Raw genomic sequence first — 21,881 nt, 5'->3', positions numbered from 1 at the left:
ACAACTAACATGAATAATATTAGTAATATGTTCCGTTCTGAATAAGTTGCTGGTTTTCTTTCCAAACTTCACCCCTTAGTAGCACTTGTTACAGTTTCAGTGATCAGTTTTTCAGCAGAAGGTACATTTATGAAGCTACAGCTCTTACTCTGTGAGAGTTCTAGTTTTCTGCATTGTAGGTAAATTTGTAGTTCAGAAATCTCAACTCTAAGGAATGTGTGTTGTTACAATTCACCCAATCTAGAAAGATTAAGCAAAGAAAAAAGTCTTTTATGAGACCATTCCAGTGTATTTCGTGGAATCTTTTTGTTATTCATTATAGCATCCTTGTTTTATCTCAAGTTTAATATCCTCATTTCAGATTAATAAATTTACAAGTTGAAATTCTACACAGATTTGGGAAATCATAAGGAAACCAGTAAGAGCCCCACATGTACTGTGAAGTGTTCCAAACTAAAGCTCAGGATAATGCACTACTTCAAAATAAATCTGAAACTGGTGAGATCAAAAGCTGTAAAGATAGACTTCTCATTTCTATCTTCTAATATCAACTGTTGCAGAAGACACACAAACTTACTGTAAACAAAACAGAGAAAAGTGTACAGGAAAAGTGTAGGGGTTTTAATTCATCAATTTAATGGTACAACTTTTTCACATTCTGCTAAAATTTACCCCTGCTAACTCAACGAATCTGTGACAAGGTTAATAAAAGGAAATTACTAAAAGAGAAAAACACAAAATAAGTTATGGATGAATATGTGATTTTAAATAAAATGACAAAATGACTGTTCATCAACTGGTTTACACTGTTTTAATTTTTTTGTTCCCCCAGAAATGGACTTCAATTCCCATCTGAATTAGGACAAGTCTGTGAAGACAGCTCTGGTTGATAGAAATGATGACATTAAATGACTGATATTCTCGGTGTTTTAGCAGCATAAACACCAGACCTTATATATCACAACAAAACCTGAATCATTCTACTAGTGTTTTGCACAGACAAGTCACAGAGTTGTACATATTAGGTCCTCCATATGAAAAACGGTGATAATGGTATTTGCCCCTCCCTTGAGAGGTCTGCCATAAAATTAAAATTTAGGAAATGGTAATTCATTTAGAAGAATATGTTTTCTATTAACTGGGTTTCTTGATAACAAGTAGCGTTTCTGAACTAGACAATCTCTGTCTTAAGCCAGAGAAATAAATATTTATGTATAGCATAAAACTTTTAACTCTTTCAGATTTTTTTACCTGCAAATTTGTAACAGTCATGAGAGATTTTGAGGAGTCAAATTTCTGTAATGCCTGTAAAACAGACAAAACCAAAAATAAGCAATGTGTTAAAATATGAGTATAAAATAAATGAGTTGGCAGAGCAGTGGACAAGGGTAAAGGAAGCAAACATGAAGTCATAGAGATGGGTTAGGAATTCCCTTTTCAGCACTAGCCTCTAATTATCACCAGATTAGAAATACCATAGAAATGTCATTAGAAATACCATATATTGCATATATGGAAAGAGGCTGTACAACCAAGTTAAATCCATGTTGCTGTCAAAAGGGGTGTCCTCACCTGTCCCACTAGTCTCCAACCAAACAGAGTCTTAGAATCATTCAGAGGTTGAAAAAGACCTTTAAGATCATCATGTCCAACTGTAAACCTAATGCTGCCAAGTCCCACTAAACCACGTTCCTAAGCACAACATCTACACATCTTTTAAATGCCTTCAGGGATAGTGTCTCAGCCACTTCCCTGGGCAGCCTGTTCCATTGCTTGACATCCCTTTTGGTGAAGAAATTTCCCCTACCATTCAATCTAAACTTCACTCGGTGTTCAGTCCAGATCTCTAGTGCTGGCACACATAGTTTATGATGTCACCTACCCAAAAGCACCACTCAGATAGGGAGACCTTGATTACATTCATCCAGGATTAAATCATTAGATTATTTTGGTATGGGCTAGGAAAACAAGGAAAGGATACACTACTGTTATGGGGGAAGCTTGCCCCATAACCCAGCCTGCACAGGTATGCTCACAGGTAAGATAAAAGTCCAGGTCAATTGTTAACAGCTTCCAATCCTTGTAGCACATCAGCGGCTAGATATTGAAAAAATCAAACTGGTCTGAGGTGATGTGACTGTCAAGGCTCTGAGGGCATCAAGAGGTTGCACTGCCCAGCATCTCCTGATGCTGCCCCTGCCCTGCCCAGGACTCCATATCGGCCCCCTGAGGCCATCATTGGGCCAGTCTCCAGCTCCCCACAGCCCTGCCCTACCACAGACCCCCCAAGCTGTTCTCAGCCAGACCCAGCAGCCCTGTGCGGCCATCCTGGGGCTGTGTCTGAGCCTGGTTCTTCTCCCCATGCTTGACCCTGATCCCCACCTGCAGGCTGATGTCCTGGCACAGCCCCAGCCTGTCTCTGGCCCCAGAGAGGTGCCACTGGGCTGGGGCTGCTCCAGCTGCCCTTCAGCTGCCCTGCTCCTAGCTGGGGCAGTGGGAGTTCGGCCATTAATGGTGCAAGAACTTTATCCATATTTTTCATATCAATACTTATGAAATCACTTTTTTTTTACAGTATTATCTGCAGTACTCACTGTATAAAACAGCACATATGTTTCAAAATTGATTTTTTTTTCCTGTTGTTCAGTGAGAGAAATTAATGTCATTCGGTGTCCACTATTTGACCCATCTATTGAAAGAAATGTAGGAATTTCTTGGGAATATGTAATAACTTGCAGATACGGAGTATGTGCAGTTTCATGAAGAAAATGGAGTGTTTGATGTTATACTTCTCTGGTATACCTTCACTGGTTCAGTTGTTCTGTATCCTTCAGGTATTTTCCATGGAATTCTCTCTCCACAGTTAAGCAAAGACAGTTCATGAAAGGCCTCCGTAAAAAATCCTATATCTGTAAGTACTTTAATCTGTGAAAAAATAAAAAAATAAATTACCTAACCCATATTAGCATTTCCTGAAAATAATCTAAACCCAATAATACTTGGACTCTTAATACCAGTTAGATTCCTTAAAAAAAAAAAGCAAACACAAATCAATAAGAAAAAAAACTTAAAACAAAACAAACAAGCAAACACTGGTGAAATGACAATTCCACCATGACAGTGATAACAAATCCAAAAGCAAACATTTTGAATAAAAAAAAAATTGATGTTTTGCACTTGAGAAAACATTTAAAAGAAAAGTAGAACAAGTTAAAAAATACCAATTAAAAAGTTTGGATTGAGGAAGGAAAACCTTCTCTTCATTAAACAGAGAGTAGAAAGAAATGACGGAAGCACTCAACAGCCTCTGTAGAAAATTAACAGTACAACTGTATAAATAACTCTGCATACTGCTAAAACTGAGAATATAAATAATAATTGCCTTTACAAAGTAGCCCTACAACCTGTTCTGCTAAGAAACTAAGCAACAGCTGAACTTCAGAGCATTATTTTTCATAGTAGTGATATATGAAGATTAAATTGACTACATTTAACAAAGAAATGAAAAGTTTATTTGAAATACAATGTGTTGTGAGAAAGTTTATTTGATTACCTTGAAGATTCTCCCTTCAATACACTTAGCTGGGTCCTTACAAATCTCAGAAACAATATATTGGTATAATGTGAACAACGGTAAAATCTGTAGTAAAATAGTATGTCATCTAGTTATAAACATCATACAGGGTACAATTAGGGAAATACACATTGCAATTACATATCGCAAATACAGAGATAATATGGGATTACTGCTTTGACTGTCACATATCACCGCTACTTCTCTTATGCTCTGTGAAAGATGAATGTGTTAAAAAGTTCTTCAACTGGCTAAAGCTACCTTTTATACCACCTTATATGCAACCCATAACATAGCAAGTGAATTTTCTCCAAATTATTCTCTGTGTTCAAGGTGGGGTTTTTTACTACATCATTAGTGAGTAAACCTATTGGAAATAAATTGATATAAGGGATTTCTAAAACTCTCTGCATCTTGATGCCATATTTTTTCAATATATGTAACAGAAGAATAGAATTCTGTAAGATTTATAAAATAAATACAGTTAAGTCCTGCAACTCTCTAAGTGAAATTACACCAATTATAAACTAAACTAGACTGTGATGAGGCTTATTGACAAATTTATTTGTACTCATTTCAAAATGAACGTTTTTGTAGGAGCAACTAACAAAAAAAATCCCTAACATTTTAAAATTGAATTCTATTATAGTATACAGAATGTACATCCTTCGAATATCTGAAGGGGGCCTAAAGGGAGAGGGACTCTTTGTCAGGAGCCGTAGTGATAGGACAAGGAGTAATGGATACAAATTGAAAGAGCAGAAATTTAGGTTAGATATTAGGGAGAAGTCCTTTACTGTCAGGGTGGGGTGGAGATGCACTGGAACAGGTTACCCAGGGAGGCTGTGGATGCCTCAGCCCTGACAGTAACCAAGGCCAGGGTGGATAAGGCCTTGAGCAACCTGGTCTGATGGGAGGTGTCCCTCCCCATGGCAGGGGAGGTTGGGACTAGAAGATCTTTAAAGTCCCTTCCAACCCTCAACATTCTATGATTCTATTATTTATTGTTATATAATATTTCAGAAAAAGACGATTCTTTCCTAACAGATTTATTTGTTATTGAAAATGAAAGAACTTCCAAAATTTAATTACTGCTCAGCTTTTACATTAAAGCTCCACTTTAAAATGTCCCCAAGCTTGGAAAATGCTAACAGCATTGTTAGATTTTTGGCAAATTCACTTGAAGTTTTCATAATGTAGCTTAACACTTCTGAATTTGGATTACAAATGCTTGAGGCAAATGTTTTAATTGTACCCATACAGTTTCCTACTGATATTTTGAAGTAGTTCAACAAAATTAGTCTTTGAAGTTTCATTTTTAATAAAACTTGAATCTTGATGTATTTTGATTTAAGTGTCAAATCAACTTAGTGCCCACCATCCAAAACATTCCCACACAATAAGCATTCAGTGGAAATGAAGCCCTAATCCTGCTAAAACTGCAATTGCTTTGACCATGATCTATGACCTGGATCTATACTCTGCTGGTACAAGTGCAGAAAGAATCAAAAGTGTGCATGGCCACATGAAGCAAGCAGTCAACTTAAGTGCCCCTGCCTCCAGGTAACTGTCTGCTCCTTGATTTTACTTGATCTCCCACAGCAAGGACAGTTAGATAAATAAGCCAAATAAGTAAGCTCAATAACAAAGTGAACTTCAGTAAAGCAGGATGGGAAGAAGCAACAATGGGAGGTAAGATAGACAGTTAGCCTGAAGTTCCAAAAGAAATCAATCCAACAAATGGCTTGCTGACAAAAAAAAAAGGTGTAACATATTTCTGCCTCCTCCTAACTCCTCTTCCATCTCTACCACTTAGCCTTTTCTTACTCCTCTGCTGCCGGCCATGCGATCTTTCCCCCCTCCCTGGCGTTGGCTCTGCTACTTGCAGGATCTTGCCACAAGTGCATTCAACCCATTAAAGTGGGAGGAAATAAGTTTTTCTGAAGGAGAGTTTTCTGACATGTTTAGAGTTATTTATAGAGTTACATAATAATGCCTGACATGAAATTCTGTTAGAGCATACAGGACTAAACTAAAACAGAATTGCACCTTTTTCAGTCCTAGTAAGCAATTCAATCTATTTATTCCAATGCACCTTTGAAAGAAGTTGGATTAAAGTCAAAATGGTCAGACATTGAATGGAGGAAATAAGCACATGATCAACGTAAGAGGGAAACCGTAAAACCACTGCTGCATACAGGAGAATAACAGAACATGAGAAGGAGAAAGGCAGAAGGGACTTTTATTTACTGAATGTGAATGTAAAATTAATGAAAGCATTCTGGACATAATGCATTTAAGGTAATTCTCAGTACAGTGTATTTTAAATTGTATATAATAGATTTCCTCTAAAATGCCTAAGCTAAGTGAACCATGTGTTGTCATCTTCCAGAATAAACAAGTTCCCTGGACATCTAAAACTTGTATACCTTGCTCTATATCTCAGTGCCACAGCACTATTACAGGTATTTTGCTAGAGGTTCTGAGGAATCTCTTAGGTACACCCACAGAGAAAATAAGACTTGTTGTCTTACAATTAATTTCCAGAGTATGAAAATAATACTTACTATTAAATTTTGTTTTGCACAATGTAGTTCAAACATAAGGAAATCCAGACTTGCAACTACAGTAGAGATATCAGCTCTGTAGCGATCAGAGAACAGGTCAATACCAGGAATAAGAATATTTGTTTCATATTGTACAAAGTCACAATCAGATGTTGGATGTGGAAGAGAAGCTCTAAACAGGGTCTGAAAGTAATAATAAACTATTTGTGAAAAGATGTACAGGTATTAGTGAAATAAACTCGAACTCATAAAGGACTTCATAAATGAAACTCCATCAATGCCTTAAGCATCCAGCTGCTTCCAGAAAAATACATGAAAAACCTTTTTAGAAGAAATGCTTTACGTGTGAACTTAATGGAGGAAAAAAAGGCTGTAAATAGTCTAAGGACAGTATCTCTCCCATCATTTCTGAGAGAATTGCTGACTGTAAGGCCAGTTAAAATCTAGTTCCACCCTAATTGCACCTTTAACTGGGTCACTTAGTGCAGCTTATCAGCTAGTGCAGCTTAAATCATATAACTAAAAACAACATGAAATTTAAGTAAATCATTTAAATGTTTCTCCTTTGAAAATGGAGGAGTGCTAGCATTTTATCTGATGCTGGATATTCCTTCCCAATTGTGTTTATTTCAGTGTGATTAGCAATAATATGCTAGAGAAATTTGCATTTACATACTCGGATTTGAGATATTAACAAGCCTAAAGCCTATACCAGAGGTGGAATTTAAATAAGGTTATAAAAGATTTCCAATTCAAAGAACAAATTATGGGCTTGAACTTCACAAGGTACAGTGACAGTAATTGATTATATTTTTCAAGACAATCACCCTGCAAGCTGCTCCTTCCCAATTAATATCAGACCCGCTTCAGTCAAGTTACAATTATTTCAACTGGAACAAATGCTTACTACTATTTCTGTCAAAAGGAGGAATCACCATTATTCAGTTTTGTAATTGTTCAGGATTGCAGTGCTAGAAGTTAGTAAAAATTATCCTTTATCTTTGTTTCTTCAATTTGTGCTCCCTTTGGTGAACTTAAATAGATTTTTAGCACAGATCACACAGTTACAATCACAGCACAAGATAGTAGAAAATAGCATTGCTTGGTTTTGGAAGAAGACAGATAACTTCCTGAAGCTGCACTAGGATGAGTAATCATTGATCCAGTAGAGTACAACTGGCAGAATACTTGCTGGTTTTTTTCCTATAGTACCTTAGTTAACAGAATCTTAAAACTTCCATTTAAAAGTAAACCATAATGCTTTTTTTCTTCTATATTTTTTTCTGGAAGTTTGCAAACTTAATTTTAATGATCATACTTTCTTTGTAGGCGAAACTGGATCATTTTTACTATCCTCTACTTTTAGTGCTAACTTCTTATAGAGCTGAGATTTTAGTATTACAAACTAAAATCTTTCAGTGCTAAAAAAGATTCAAAAATTTCTTTTTCTAAAGAGTCTGTGCCCTTGGTTGAAAATTTAAAACAATCTGTGAAGACTCTACAGATCTAAAAGAGAACACTGTGCTGTTGTTGATGTCATTCAGCTCTTCCTGAGTAGAATACTTCAAGAGAAGAAAAATATATTTGACTGTCAAATATTTTAGTCATCTTCACTTTTCAGTATTTCATTATTTCTCTGAGACACTAGCCTCCTATTGAAGTGATAATTTTTAAGCTGTAATACAGGAATACTGTTAAAAAACAAAGAATAAAAACATCGTATCTAATGTGCATAAATCCTCAACTACCTCTGATCTACATTTTTCCTTTACAATCAAAATAAAAAGAAAAATATTTTAACAGAGAGTCATTGAGATTTAAGTTTTAGAAGCAATTTGACAACCTCATGAATTTGAACTGAAATTATATTCTTACCTTAAAAAGTATAGCAGAAAAATAGCAGTATTTTGTTCTTAATCTCATCTGTGCTGTTGTTATATACCTAAAGTACAACAAATAATAAGAAATATGAATGTGCCCCTCCATATAAATTACTGAAATTCTTTTTTTTTTAGTCTAATGTAATAATGATACTAACACAATCTAGATGTTTTCCCTACTGGAAAACAGCTGCCTGTTCTGTAGATAGGTGCTCAGTAATGCCATGCAAAGAAAGAAGCACTTGACCAAAGACATACCTAGACAAAAGTGAGTTGTGAAGATTCTCTTTAAAGAAGAGAACCAGGCAATCTCAATGAAAAATTAATCTCATGCAGGACTAAAAAGATAAAGCAGATTAGGCAACTCACACCTTAAAGTGTATTTCTTTCCATAAAGGAAGCCTAAGATAACTAGCACATGTGAATTTTTCACATGGTAAGTGTCTAGCTAAATTTAATGACTCCCACACAGTACCTTATCAGAGCTTTAAACCATACAGGTAGCAGGGTACTACTCTCATCTACAGGAATCTTTAATTCAATATTAGAATCCTTTAATCTGCATTTTACAGCCTGTGACTAAGTTGCTGTAGAAAGACCAACTCAAAGGAAAGATGTTTAACAGTCCAAGTCAGGCCTGAACACAAAAGAACAGCCTGAGGGAGAAGCCAGAATTTGGAATGCACATATTGGCAGCAAAGGAATAGTATAAAGTGCAGCAAAGAGGTGCCACAAACACTTGTAAAAGCAGGATTGGGTCTTGCCTGCTTGGACCAGAGACTGAACCACAGTTCAGAATTAGAAGAGCTGTGGTTTACAATCCACTTAAACTCACTCCTTTTCCTTTTGGGTGCTAATTCTAAGTGTGGCAATGACAGTTAATCCTGAAATACCCATGTTAATACTTTCAAAGCTGCCTTGGTTTACAGATATTTTACAGTGCTGTTAATACGATCTGCTCCACTGATAAGGCAGTTTACTGGGATGAGGCTCTGCCTTTTCATGGTTACAATGTTTCTAAGGTCATTTAAAGCTGTCTTGGATACTTCTAGATTTTATGTTTTGTCAATACATTGAGGAACAGCTCAGAATTACATCCATAGTGTTTTACCAGCAGTCAAGGAGTATTGGATGGAAATATTTATTGATGGTAGACTTTAATACAGTAATTCAAATTTCTTTTAGTTTTAATTCACCAGAACACTAGTACTTGAGGCAGTAAATCTGCTCTCAAGATACATTAATATTTAATATGTGCAATGACTTGGGAGATGTGATATTTTGATTGAAAATCAATATGACTGTAAAATCCTATATAAAATGTCTTTTTATCATTTTGTTTTATTTCAGTGATCTCTCCATATAATATACAGCTACAATTATGATCAAAGATGAGCACTCAAGAAAAGGGAACAAACAATATTCACCAAAAGAGCAGCTTTCTTCCTGGAAGGAAAAATTCCTCTACTTTTGACGAGTCCTTTTTATACCAACTCTTTATTGTTCTCTAATTAATTTCAAATTGCATAATATCCTGAATGACCAATTTGTTTAAAATATGAAAGAAATACATATATAGATAAGATACTTACTGAGCTATCTTAGCCACTAAGACTGCTGCATGTAAACAACCCCAAACTCCAGCCTGAGAAAGAAATTTCTGACTCATATCAGTCCATCTTCCAACTGCAAAGCAGTCTGTAGCATCTTTTGGTAAACCTAACTCTTGCCAGTTGTTAAGAGCATCAGCAATGTTGAGTGTTTCATCAAGGGCTTGACTCCAATATTTAAAAGCAGCTCTGTGACATAAAAAACATGGTGTTGCTGACATTCTCCAAAGTAAGATAAGACTTGCTTCATTTGTCCGTTATTGCCTGAGATATAACTAATTCTGATTGGGTCAAAAACTTAAATACAGTTTTTACAACACAGAAATGATACCACTCCTGGCCAAAAAATTTATTGGAACTCAAATTAAATCATCAAGCAATAGATATTGCTTCTTAAAAACACAGAGATACAAAATTCATTTGCTTAATGGTAATTAGGTAACTAAGAAAAATAAACAATGTCTAGGAAAAAAGCCTGTCAAAATATACACAATAGTGAGTTAGAAGAAAGAAGTTATAAGGACTTGAGGACAGCACAAGAACTTACATGACAATTGAGGGGTATAGGACTGCCAATCAAAAAAAATGAAACAATTCACTTTTTTAACACAGTAAATATGTACCTTTTGTTTCCAGCATAAAAGTGAAGATTTCCAAGTTCATGTACAGCCTGTACCTTGAGGTCTCTCTGCTTATTCATTTCAAGGATTCCTGTTATTTATTTTTAATCGATTAAAAAAAATAGTCACATCACTAAACCAATTCTTGAATTGTGAACAAATTTTGCTTGAGTAGACATGAATTCACATGTAATTCAATGCACGAATTTTCTTTTATAAATTTAGTGGACTTGTATATCTTACCTTAAAACGTACTATTTCTTATTTTTACTAACTTTGAAAACAAGAATAGGACCTAAGTTTTTCTAGTTTTGTGTTTTCAGATCTCTCAAATTTTTTCCTCTGGGAGATAAAATGCGAAGCAGGTCATTGGCCCTGCTAAACAACACTGCCTGCATACAGCTTCTATTTTAATCCCTTATTTCAACAAAATCACTAAGAGCATGTGTTGACCTAGTACACTTGACCTGTTTTGCCATACAGCAAAAAGTAGGAGTAGTGAGGAGCTGTAACTGTATGAGTAAAGCCATAATAGAATGTAAGATGGAAGCTAAGTAACTCTATCTCATTCAAATGCATAAAATCTGAAAAGTCTGTTTGCTAGAAGAAAAAAAACCTGTCATGGAATTAAAATTAATCTGCTAAACATATCAAATTCTGAATTGTGGATTCATCAGTATAACACCACTGAAGTAATGTTTTTTCATATGATAACTGGAGAGATTATTGATCTAAGTAGTGTCTTATTTAGCATCTAATGCAGATTTTCTCAGTCAACAGGAAGAAGTGTTGTGTATTCCTGGAAACCAGCTTTCAGACAGTTACAGCTGTCTGACAGAGCGAAATAATACTGGAATAAACATATATAAACACAGGCAGAATGTTACTATTCTTAGCTGAAAGCAGAAATTTATGAAAAACAATTACCTATTGTTTGTTCATAGGAAGAGATAATTACTGAAAGCTGTGACTGTGGTATTGGTTTACTCTCAACCATACTGGAGAAATTAAATTTTTCTTGAGAAAGATCACATGGTGTTGGTAGAAATATCAGTTCAGCTCCCACGTTAAATTTCAGCTTTTTCTTTGAAGAGATATGACTGCTGATTGCTTTACCATCATTTTCTGGATCAAAAAAGTGATTTATATGATCAGTTTGGAAAAGTATTATACTATTTCTAGCACCACAAATATTTCCACACCACATTAGTCAAGCAAATATACAATTCCCGAGCAGCTTATTTTCATTTGGTTTCTTATGCTATAATTCTGAGTGTCTCCTAATTAAAATTATTGGACATAATTCATTGGTCAGTGTAACCAAATGAAAATATGTGCTCTGCTAGTGAAAACAAATTTGGGAAAATCTGCCAGTCAGTCCTCTGCCAGAGGTATGGCTGCAGACAGACAAGTGACACAGTTGCATAAAAATAAAAGTCAGGCTTAGAGCTCGTGCTTATAGAACTTCATATATAACTTCATATTCTATCTTTTTTTTAGTTGTCAATAACAATAAAACTTAAATTTAGAAAAATCTGTTCCTTTCATTCTTTATTATTTTAAATGCATATACATTTCATTAAATGAGAAACACTTCAATAAATAACTACCTTGTGTGTGTGCAAGAAATAATGAAAGTAGTTTTCTGCTGTGTCTTAGTGCTCTGCTGTGATATTTAGATTTTTGTAGAGTTTCTCTAAAACATCTCAGTGTATCATTCACATCAAGAGGCACACAAACTAGGGCTTTTGCCTGGCTGTGATCTAAAAAGAATTAATAATATGGAGAACAATTCTGTAATACATATAGAAATATTTTTAGTAAATCACCCTGTAAAACATATTTGAACAATTTCATAACTTTAAAACTAAAGTACATTAAAATTTTCACTTCTGTTTCCTGTTGGTTTATGAATTACATGAGATTGTTAATCACCAGGAACATTGATTCTATCGATAACAGTGCTGGTTCACCCTAACTTCTGGGTACATTGCTGGGTATCCAACAACACTGACAGTAAACTGGACCAAGACTACCAAGCTCACTCACATACTGTAGTTCATCTGACATCTGGATGACAACTGCTTTTCTCTGCTTTCAGATACAGTCTGAATATATTTTGAAAGATCTTGACAATATTACTACCCACCCAAAATATTAAGAACAATAAATTTGAAGACAAAGCTGAGTTTATATTAAAAGAAACATTATAGGAGTAGTGAAGGAACTACAATAAGAAGGAGGGGAAAAAAATTAAAAATCCAGTAGGAAACAAAGAAAAGAGTTTGGCAGAAAAGAGAACACACAATACTGAAATGTGCTCTGACCTGTAGAATCATTTTTCATCTCAGGATAGAAAAAGGATCCAGGAAAAATCTGTTCACTGGCTGAACGGGCAACAGGTAGCTGTAATTTGTGTCCTATATAGTTTCTGCAACTCATCTAAAAAGCAAGTTTTGTTTCATTATAATTGGATAATATTCAGAAAAATCAGTGTTTGGTGCTTTTAGTTGAGTATCAAAACAGTCATATGACAAAATAAAAAGGACTAATTAACAAAGACACCAACGATCTGTAACTAGTGTTCTTGTTAGTAAGAGGTGAAACATTCACACCACCTAAAAATTGGATATAAGTGTTTCAAAGTTATTGAACTAAACTCGTATTGTATTTGGTATTTGCCATAATCATGAGAAACTCCTCAATGTTCATCAAATATTCCACATTTCTTTCTTCAGACGAATGCATGATTGCACAGGACCTGTCACTGTAAATGTGCCTAAAGGGCATCTTATCTGTAAAACACAATGCAGTGCTGCATAGGGATATACAAAATACCTCTAAGCAAGTAACAAAAGCAGTCTAATCCTGTCAAAGAAGCAAACCTCCACACTTCTATAAAGGACTAATCTAGAAGAGAACTTTTATTTTGCTAATGTAGTTACATCACTTCAGAAGCAGAAGAACCAGTTCAGGACTATTTCTAGACTCTCTGAATGGCCCTGCATTATAAAATGTAGCCACAACCTCCAAATCTCCAACTCAATAATGTCTTTTTTGAACAATACTTATTACTATTAACCAAAACCAGTCTTTATTCTGTAAGCTGTCTTTCAACACTATGATTACTTTTCCAAAATGCTCAGTTATCAGCAGTATGTGGTGGTTTGCCATGGTGCCCTTTTTTAGACACAGGACTATGCTCTGAATAGCAGGGCCTGAAAGAAGTCAGCAGGAAACAGCTACAGAAAGATAAGACAGAGCACACCTCAGCTGCCTTTCATGAGCCAGGAGTGACTTCAGAGTCCCTACAAGCCCTGGGCACCAGTGTTCTGGCTCTACAAAAGACAGCGGCTCCTGAACCCCATGTTCATGTTCAGAACAAACCTCTTTGGTATTCCAAATGCCACTTTCCCCACCTCTCCTTCAAGTCCTGTCTTTATATTAGTAATAGAAACATATTAAAAATACCCACAGCGTGACTGACTTTAGCAAAACTTCTTAGAAATAAACCTTACATTAACAAAATAAAAAGGAAAATCCTAATTTCTAATAGGTAATTTGATGAAAAATTTCCAACTGTCACTGTTAAATATATAGAGCCATGGTTTTTAATGAAAGGTACTTGCTGAGCATCCTAGGGGATCTTTTGGTGGTGATCAAGTTTTTTCAAGTTTTTTATTGGCATTGTCAGTGTTTGGGCTAACTCAATTTTACTAGCTTTGTTCTTTAGGAGCAGTGTTTCAATGCAGCAATCTTTGTATTTAATTTTAATTAATCACAAAGACTGCACAATATCCACATAAATGTTTTCAGGTTAAAAGAGTGGCATTAAGAACTAACGTGAAATTAGATTTAGGCTCATAATACGGAATGTGTACGTATTGCATGGAAAAAATGTTCCTTGGGTCATCTGCTTCTCTTGCAATCATGTAATACAAGCCTTTTCATGCACTGCAATCAATTATGTTCATTAATTTATTATAATTGACTATTTCGGAACATTATGAGAAAACATATTAATCTAACTAGTGAAAGTGCTTCTCCATATTTAGTTCACATTATGAGTCAGTGCCCCCAAAAGAAATCTATGTTTCACCTTATGTGCAGTATCAGATAGGTATTGTATGAAATGAGATTCATGGCTGTCTGGGCCACTGATTTGCTGTATCCTTTCCAGTAGCTGCCTCTGAGCATACACCAGCAGTGGACTCACTTGCTCTGTGTATCTCTCACTGGAAAAAAAGCAAATTATAGTAATTATAGTAATTAAGCAAAATAATCGTATATTGAACTACACAGTGTTAGTTTTTTAGTTTTTATTGGAGTTGGTGTAACTTACTGTGTAAATATATTAAATTGAACAGTTATGTGTACCAGTGCTTCCCACTTCTTCATTTGATATAACAATTCTATTGTTTTAAGAATCAGGTTACATATCCATTTCAAGTCAACCACATTCACATCATCCAGGGGAGGCTGTGGATGAAGATTCGAACCACCATTCTCATCCATAATACCTCCTAAACAACTGGGAATGCAGAAGTCTCCCTCAGGTTCCACAATCTACAGGGAAAAAACAGTATTCTACCTGTTATTTTCAAATGTGTTTTTAGGACAAATCAATTACAAAGGTTAGAAAAAACTGTAATCAGCTAAAAAACTTGTTACAGAGAATAACTTGGATATATATTGCAGAATATAATGGAAGAAAGAGAAAACTACTTCTAGTAAAGACGTAATAATAAAGAGTATATTGGTTTAATAAAACCAATTTCTACCTTAAGAGAACTGCTTGCTTGTAGTTCAGTTATCATATCAATCATCATGTCTGATGCCAAATAAAATGGCAACCAGATGGTGTTCCTAAGAAAAGCCCAGGTAATGGGAAATGTATCCCTCTGGGAATGTGAATGGTTAGCAATCAATTGTAATTCTTGCGTATAGTTCCAAAGTTCTCGACAAGCATTTTGAAGCAATGTCCAGTGGCCACCACGGTGAGCAAGAATCTATGTAATTAAAATATAATAAACAAAATATAATTATACTTTTGAAATGCAGAAATTAAAAGCTTCATTCTTTTATTGCAAGACTTAGGCATAAGTAATCTTTCAGAATTACAGTCTAAGCGTTATAGAACCTTAATTTTTAAATTTTCATAGGAGGACTAATTTATAATTGAATTTAATTGTTGGTTTTGGTGTGAGAATAAGAAATAAAAATTAATTCACACCACCTATACGTGTATTTTTATTTGGGTTTAGAAGAGTAGTTAGTCTGCATTTCCTTTCAATCACTGGTTCTTCTGTTCATAGTGTGACATTCACTAGGACCTGTAAAAGGAAAGGTAAGTCCACAAGTATTTTCAGAAAATTTAACAAACATGAGAAGGAAAGTTATGAAGATGAAATGAAAAATAGAACAATTACATTAAATTATTTTACGTTTTATAGAAATATACATTATGACTGATGATATCTCTGACATTTTGTACATCGTACTCAGACATTTTTCAGAAGATGTGAAATCATTGCTTCTACCCAGTGAAATTTTTTTTGAAGTTTCTGAAGTTTGCTTTTTTTAATGTAGAAAGTAGTGAGTATTGTAATGCAATGTTACAATAAATAAATAAATAATAATTAATAATTTTAATAAGAAATTGTATCTTACCATTGCTCTTCTTAAATGCAAGAAGGTTTCTGTAAAATGCTTCAATAAAGTGGTATTTGACTGAAACTGGTTCTGCTCTTCTGGGAAATGAGAGATTGATATTTTTGTATCTTTTGTTGTTTGAGTTTGAGGAGTTCGACTCTGTTTAATTCTGCGCTTAGAAGATTTATCTGTATCTGAAAAATAAAAGTTCACTGGTTAAAAATTAGTTAAAGTTCTCAAAAAACCCTTAAAAAATAATTTTAAAAAAATCCATCAGCTAGGATTTTCCTGTGGCAGCTAAATACTTAAATGGTATGAAATGCCAATGTTAAGGTTATCATATTTGTAAGGTTATGATATTTAAAATATAAGATGCTTTTACTTAAGCATTGGGAGAAGCAGGGAGGAAATAAGTTCAAGCAAAATAGTAACAGGTACCAAATAGTTTTCAGCCTCAAAGCCAAAACACGACCCTCACAGAAGTTAAATTTTAGGCAAGAAATCACTTGGCAAGCTCCCAAGAATCTTTCTGAAACAGAGGTCTCTTAAAAGAAGACATTAGGAAAAAATTCTCAGGTATGTGTATAATTGCTTCATTATTTTACTCATACCAAATATCCCCCAAGGAGGAACACAAAAGTTCATGGTTCTGGAATACGATAATACTTGAACTATAGGTTTAGGGCAGAAGCTAATTTCAAGCTATATAGTATTTGAACTATATGGCAAACTACACACTTTATGCAATTCTTTTTATTCAGAATTGTTGCAAAGGCTAGGAGATAGCAAACAGGACTTTTATCAGGTTTCAGCAACTTTTAGTGACTTGTAAGCATCAAGACAAAACTGTTTAACTAAAAGTAAGCTGTTGCAAAGAGAACCAGTGAATTCAAGTCCTAGGTTTCGCCACACCTCCTCGGAAAAGGCAAAGAGGACAGTTGATTCTACTTAAGGAAGTCCCACAGGGAATGACAGGAGAATTTTGATCTGTACAGCTCTGGTACAATGTGTCCCTGAAGCGCTACTGAAAAGACGAGGCTTGTGATTTCTTTTTGAACTTATGGAGCCTAGGCAGAATACTTTGTGTTGACTTGCATGTTATCACTAACATCTGAGGAAATCAAGGTCCTGCATTTCACAGTTACCCACAAACAGGAACCTTTTGCCTTCTGTTGAAATCTCAGAGGATATAATTGAAAATAGCTGGAATAATAAAACAGTAGAATGTGAAAGACAGAGAATTGAAGTGAAAGTGGTAGAAAATAAAAAATTGATCTTGAGGTAGCTTCTTGACACAGAAAATACTGGAGAGTACATAGTAGAGAAGGAAAACTAAATTCTACTTAAAACTTGAAACATAATAATAAACTTCAGTCTATAATTTTAAGAATAACTTACAGAATGAACCAGGAAATTACTGACCTGCTAGGAAATGTAAAGGAAACTACAGATCAATTAGGAACCTCAGAAACAGAAACAAATTGTCAATGCATCTGGAATATTATCAATGTAATAGCTCTAGGTAGTTATAGACTTTTTACTAAAGTATAGGATAAAGAATAACTACTTGATAAAATGTAACATATTTATCAAATACAGTAAAAAATGCTCACAATTATTAGATATGCCTCATATACTTGTTATACTAGGTATGCCAAAAAAGTACAGAGGACAACTGAAATCTAGAAATGTCTTCTCTTAACTTGGCATAACTGTTTTTCCGAAGTTGATGTGGAGAACTAATGATGGAGGTCAAGACAGAATTTAAGAGAGAGAAAAAGTTAAGTTGAAATGGATTTCAGTTGTGCGCCCAATAAAAGTTCTTACCAGTTTGATTTTCGGTCATTTCCAGCTTTTCAAGGAGAGGAGGAGTTGGTTTTCTCATGTTACTCTCTGTGGCTTCTCTCACCATCACAGTGCCAGAATGGTTTAGTGAGAATATCTCTGGATCCAAAATATTGTAACTGTAGAATGGGAGAAAGAGAAGAAAGCACAAAAAAACCCCCAGACACAATAACAAAAAGAATTTAGAATACACAAATTCAGTTTCTTAGAAGTGATTACTTTCCTACAGCTTCAGGAATCAGAAATAATGAATGACAGCCAAAAGTTATAAGGAACCAAAAAACAACACAGATAACATATTTCAAAGCTGTCATCTGACCAAACAAGTGAGTAACCAAAAATATGCATGATGTCTACATGATGGAAAGTAAAACTTGTTACATAGCAAATCAGTTTGTATTTGGAAGCGAAACTGTTCATATGACAAACTGACTGATGACATTGTCATTCAGATCTGCCTGCATTAACAGCAATAACACAATAATCTATATTAGTAGCAACCACTGATATTGCAGTAAGATATACCTCTCCAAATGCTGTGAACCACAAATTCCAATATTGTATTGCTCTTCCAGGTTCTTTTTAAATAAGTGGTAGTGTGCAACTGCTAGATAGATATTCATCTGGGACTTCCAGGGCATCTCTTCAAGACACATGTGACGAAACCTTCTTCGCTTTAAGTAATCACCCAGCAGTACCATTAAGGTCTGTTGAGCTGCTTTTTGCAACTTTTCCTTGCCTTTCCTAACCAAAACATATGAAGTAGCAAAAAATGAAACTGTGTTTTCCTGAAGTTCTAGAAAAGAAAATTATGGTAAAGATACACAAAAGTATACCATTGCATATCCACAGATTTATATTAATTCCGAAGCATGTGACATTCTAACGAAAAGATTTTTGCTTTAGTCAAGAAAAGCAATTATGTTTTCCCTCTCTAAGTGCACTTAATACACATTAAATCCCATTTTATATTTTACCAACTTCCATGTTTAGTTCTGTGTTTGAAGTTATTTGTGCCTGAATCATTCAAACAGTATTATAGCAAACACAATGTGCTTCACACAGTCTGTTCAGGAGATGGAGGGTCTACTATTACACTATGAATTTGGATAATTCTTTTTATTGCTTTGCTTTGGTAGCTAATCATCCTCACTGTGAAGAAAACAAACTATTTCAGATTTAGATGCCCGGTTTTAATTTTCAGCCATAGTTTTTTATAAGTTCAAAAAATTCTGTATCATCTCACATGTGTACATCGCTATATGCAAACCAAATGTCATTTATTTCTTTTTTTTTTAATAAACTATTTTTTCTGCCTGTTTTCCATCTTTAAAATGTAGGCAGAATAGTATACTGTATAGAATTATGATCATATTCTACGGTACTACTATTATATAAGATACAAAAGAGTGGCTGAAAAAGCAAAAAACCCAGGATAAGTTTAACATCTCCACTTCTGCTGAAAGCCATGAGAATCATTTTAAGCAAGGTGGAGTTTTTTCTGTCAAGGAGGAAGAAATGGATGGTTTGGGTGAATATTTAGAAGATTATATGTAAGACTTTTTTAGGTTATTTAAAACACTTCCAGAATAAATTACATGATTGCTTATGTGCAAATATTTACAGTTTTCTACTTGCTAATTGCTGGAAGCATAAGTGACCAAAACACCAGGAAATGAATACTACATATTCTTTTAGGTCAGAAAGTAGTGTTATTATTAATATATACAAGTACCTGCCAAAAAAAGAGGTGAGTGAATATTTATTTGTTTTTATCAAGAAAGTTTTCTGAGAGCTACAGAACAGATAGTCCAAAAAGACTAGCACAAGGATGACAGAAATCATTCTGAAACTACCTGAACATCAGGAAATAATAAATATTTTTTTATTAGATTTGTGTCAGGTAAGCTCCCCAACACAGTTTGAAAAACATTACAATACGTAGATTAACATAACTTTTCCACCTTGATGAATCAATATGCTAATGCAAATGAAATACAATCTTTAATTATTAATACAAAGACTTGAAAATATTCAACAATTATTTTCTGAAACAGAAATGAGAGATTCTGTTTTCTTGAGAGGAAGCCAATTTTATACTAAACTAAAGCAGAAAAGTTAGAAGACTGTGCAGAAATTCATCCCTTTGATATAAAAAAAATTAAATACACACTTAATTGTAAACTAAATTTCAGTCAAAATAATTTTTTTCTGTATATGAACCTGACAACTCTGTTCATTTACCTTTGTGCTTCTGGAGAACTCATTATATCTGGCTGTTTCTTTAAAAACTCTCTAAGAGTCTGTTCTTTTCTGGCAGTTGATTTCTTCGAAGGTGATGCCTTTGGTTTCTTTAAAGAAAGAAGGCATTCTCTTTAAAAAAAAATCTTCCACGAAAATCTTAAATGTATTTTAAATACTTATTTATACCTACATTATCAATTATTTGAGGCATACAGCAGTTTGGCTTACACAGGAACAGAAAAGAACACTAAAAAAAAAAATCTGGAACTGGTTGTCAAAATAAGACTGCAAAATGAATACTTAAAAATTCCAGAGAGCTTCACAATTTTTCTGGAAAGTACATGTCAAACACCTGACACTAAGAAGCCAGCCAGGTCCTCAAATATTTACTTTCATATACCAGTATTTTCATCGCAAAAATAACGATATTTCTTTTCCTAATCTTATAAATTATTATTATTTATTATTATAAATATTGAAACTTTGCAGTGCAAAAACTAAGACAAAAAAATCCTTTCCCTAATATATCTCAGATGCTACCAGCATTACAACATTACTAGGTGGGAAGAAAACTCTTCCTCCAAAACAATGCAAATCCATTAAGATTATTCTCACCTTCCAATAAAAACAATAATTTATTTTAAAATAATTCTGAACAAAAAGTCTTTACAGTGCAACTAGAATATCTGCACAAGGAGTTAACCATGAACAACTATTCATGAAAAAGTGTATGCACAATATATTGTACAAAAAGGCCTGAGCTGATCTCCTTTTCTTCATGTGAGGGTACCCAAGGCATTTCCTATTAATATTATGGTTTTTTAAAGGGAGGTGAGGAAAGGAAAGTTTCCGCTGATTTTTTAATGCATTACTCTGACTCATCTCAAATTCTCACAATCAGTCTTTCAGATAAATCTCATGCCAACTTTTCTTCCTGGTTTTAGGAATCCAGAGGTGAGATGAGGACTAGAGTTTGTATCCCAAATTTTAGCAATTCTGCATGTCTCTTGTTGAGGTTTTTATGAGACAATTTTTAGAAATTTATTTTTGTGCTTATTGCTGCCCAGGAAAAACACACATGACTCTTTAAAAATAAAACTCACTTTCTCAACTCCTGTAGTGCGTTTGCCTTCTTGCAGAGGGAGAGAACTTGCTTCTTGTGTTGAAATTCCATTACTACCTAGAATGATGTCATTCCTCCTGACAAAAAAATATTGTTAAAATCATCATCATCATCATTATAATCATCATGTTAAACTCCTATCTTTGGGAACATAAAGGGCACATGCAATTCCTATTTCATTGGCAGTTTTAAAATCAGTAGACTTTCTTTCCTTCCTTCCCTTCAGAAAATAGGAAGTGCTCACCTTCAAGGTTTATTACAGAAATCTGAATTTGTAAGTAACAACTCTCTCACCTTCCTAACTCCTAGTAAAACAAAACAGTTTCCTGCACTACCCAAATTAGACTACAGAATTCTGCAAAGAACTTCTTGTTCAATTTTTTTGCAGCAAAAGTTGCTCTTTTAACAGCAATTCCTGTTCCCTAAAATATATATCTCCTTTTTGTTGATTATTTTCCATTCAGATTTTAGAAATACCAGGGTGCACTTCTAAAAAAGTTGAAGTTCTTTTGGATCCTTTCAAGTGAATACGTACAATTTGGTTCCACTTTTCTGTATAGGATTTTTTTTGTGACCCTATAGGTAGGCCCTGATCAATTTGGTTTTGATTTAACTCAGCATACTCTTCTAATGGCAAATTCCCATAATATTATGTCTCTATGTATAGTCAGGTCACAACACAGTATTTACTGTAGCTATATAATCCTCTGTGTTCATGGAACTTCTGCAGACTAGAAGTCATGGAAATTACTACAGATGGGTCTTT

The 21,881-nt window shown here is 34.3% G+C and overlaps 1 protein-coding gene across 7 annotated transcripts in view; it reads right to left on the bottom strand.

The window, feature by feature from the left end:
- The window catches only part of CFAP54 (cilia and flagella associated protein 54), a 108,715-nt gene that overhangs the window by 34,613 nt on the left and 52,221 nt on the right, over positions 1-21,881 (bottom strand). For 6 of the 7 annotated variants that reach the window (XM_032689301.1, XM_032689302.1, XM_032689298.1 and 3 more), the window contains 18 exons: positions 21,096-21,192; positions 19,993-20,099; positions 18,274-18,492; positions 17,731-17,867; positions 15,922-16,097; positions 15,033-15,260; positions 14,594-14,817; positions 14,351-14,486; positions 12,579-12,693; positions 11,862-12,014; positions 11,179-11,376; positions 10,255-10,342; positions 9,614-9,820; positions 8,017-8,083; positions 6,142-6,324; positions 3,554-3,640; positions 2,803-2,925; positions 1,252-1,305 (listed from right to left, as the gene is read on the bottom strand). In XM_032689301.1, coding sequence (XP_032545192.1) covers positions 1,252-1,305; positions 2,803-2,925; positions 3,554-3,640; positions 6,142-6,324; positions 8,017-8,083; positions 9,614-9,820; positions 10,255-10,342; positions 11,179-11,376; positions 11,862-12,014; positions 12,579-12,693; positions 14,351-14,486; positions 14,594-14,817; positions 15,033-15,260; positions 15,922-16,097; positions 17,731-17,867; positions 18,274-18,492; positions 19,993-20,099; positions 21,096-21,192 — 2,599 coding nt within the window. The remainder of the gene's footprint in view (positions 1-1,251; positions 1,306-2,802; positions 2,926-3,553; positions 3,641-6,141; positions 6,325-8,016; positions 8,084-9,613; positions 9,821-10,254; positions 10,343-11,178; positions 11,377-11,861; positions 12,015-12,578; positions 12,694-14,350; positions 14,487-14,593; positions 14,818-15,032; positions 15,261-15,921; positions 16,098-17,730; positions 17,868-18,273; positions 18,493-19,992; positions 20,100-21,095; positions 21,193-21,881) is intronic. The other variant, XM_032689299.1, reaches the window with a different exon arrangement.

The sequence above is a fragment of the Chiroxiphia lanceolata genome, chromosome 5, assembly GCF_009829145.1.
Source record: "Chiroxiphia lanceolata isolate bChiLan1 chromosome 5, bChiLan1.pri, whole genome shotgun sequence".
In the NCBI taxonomy this organism is placed as follows: Eukaryota; Metazoa; Chordata; class Aves; order Passeriformes; family Pipridae; genus Chiroxiphia; species Chiroxiphia lanceolata.
Note: the sequence above shows the minus strand (reverse complement) of the source record. Positions and strands in the feature narration are given on the sequence as shown.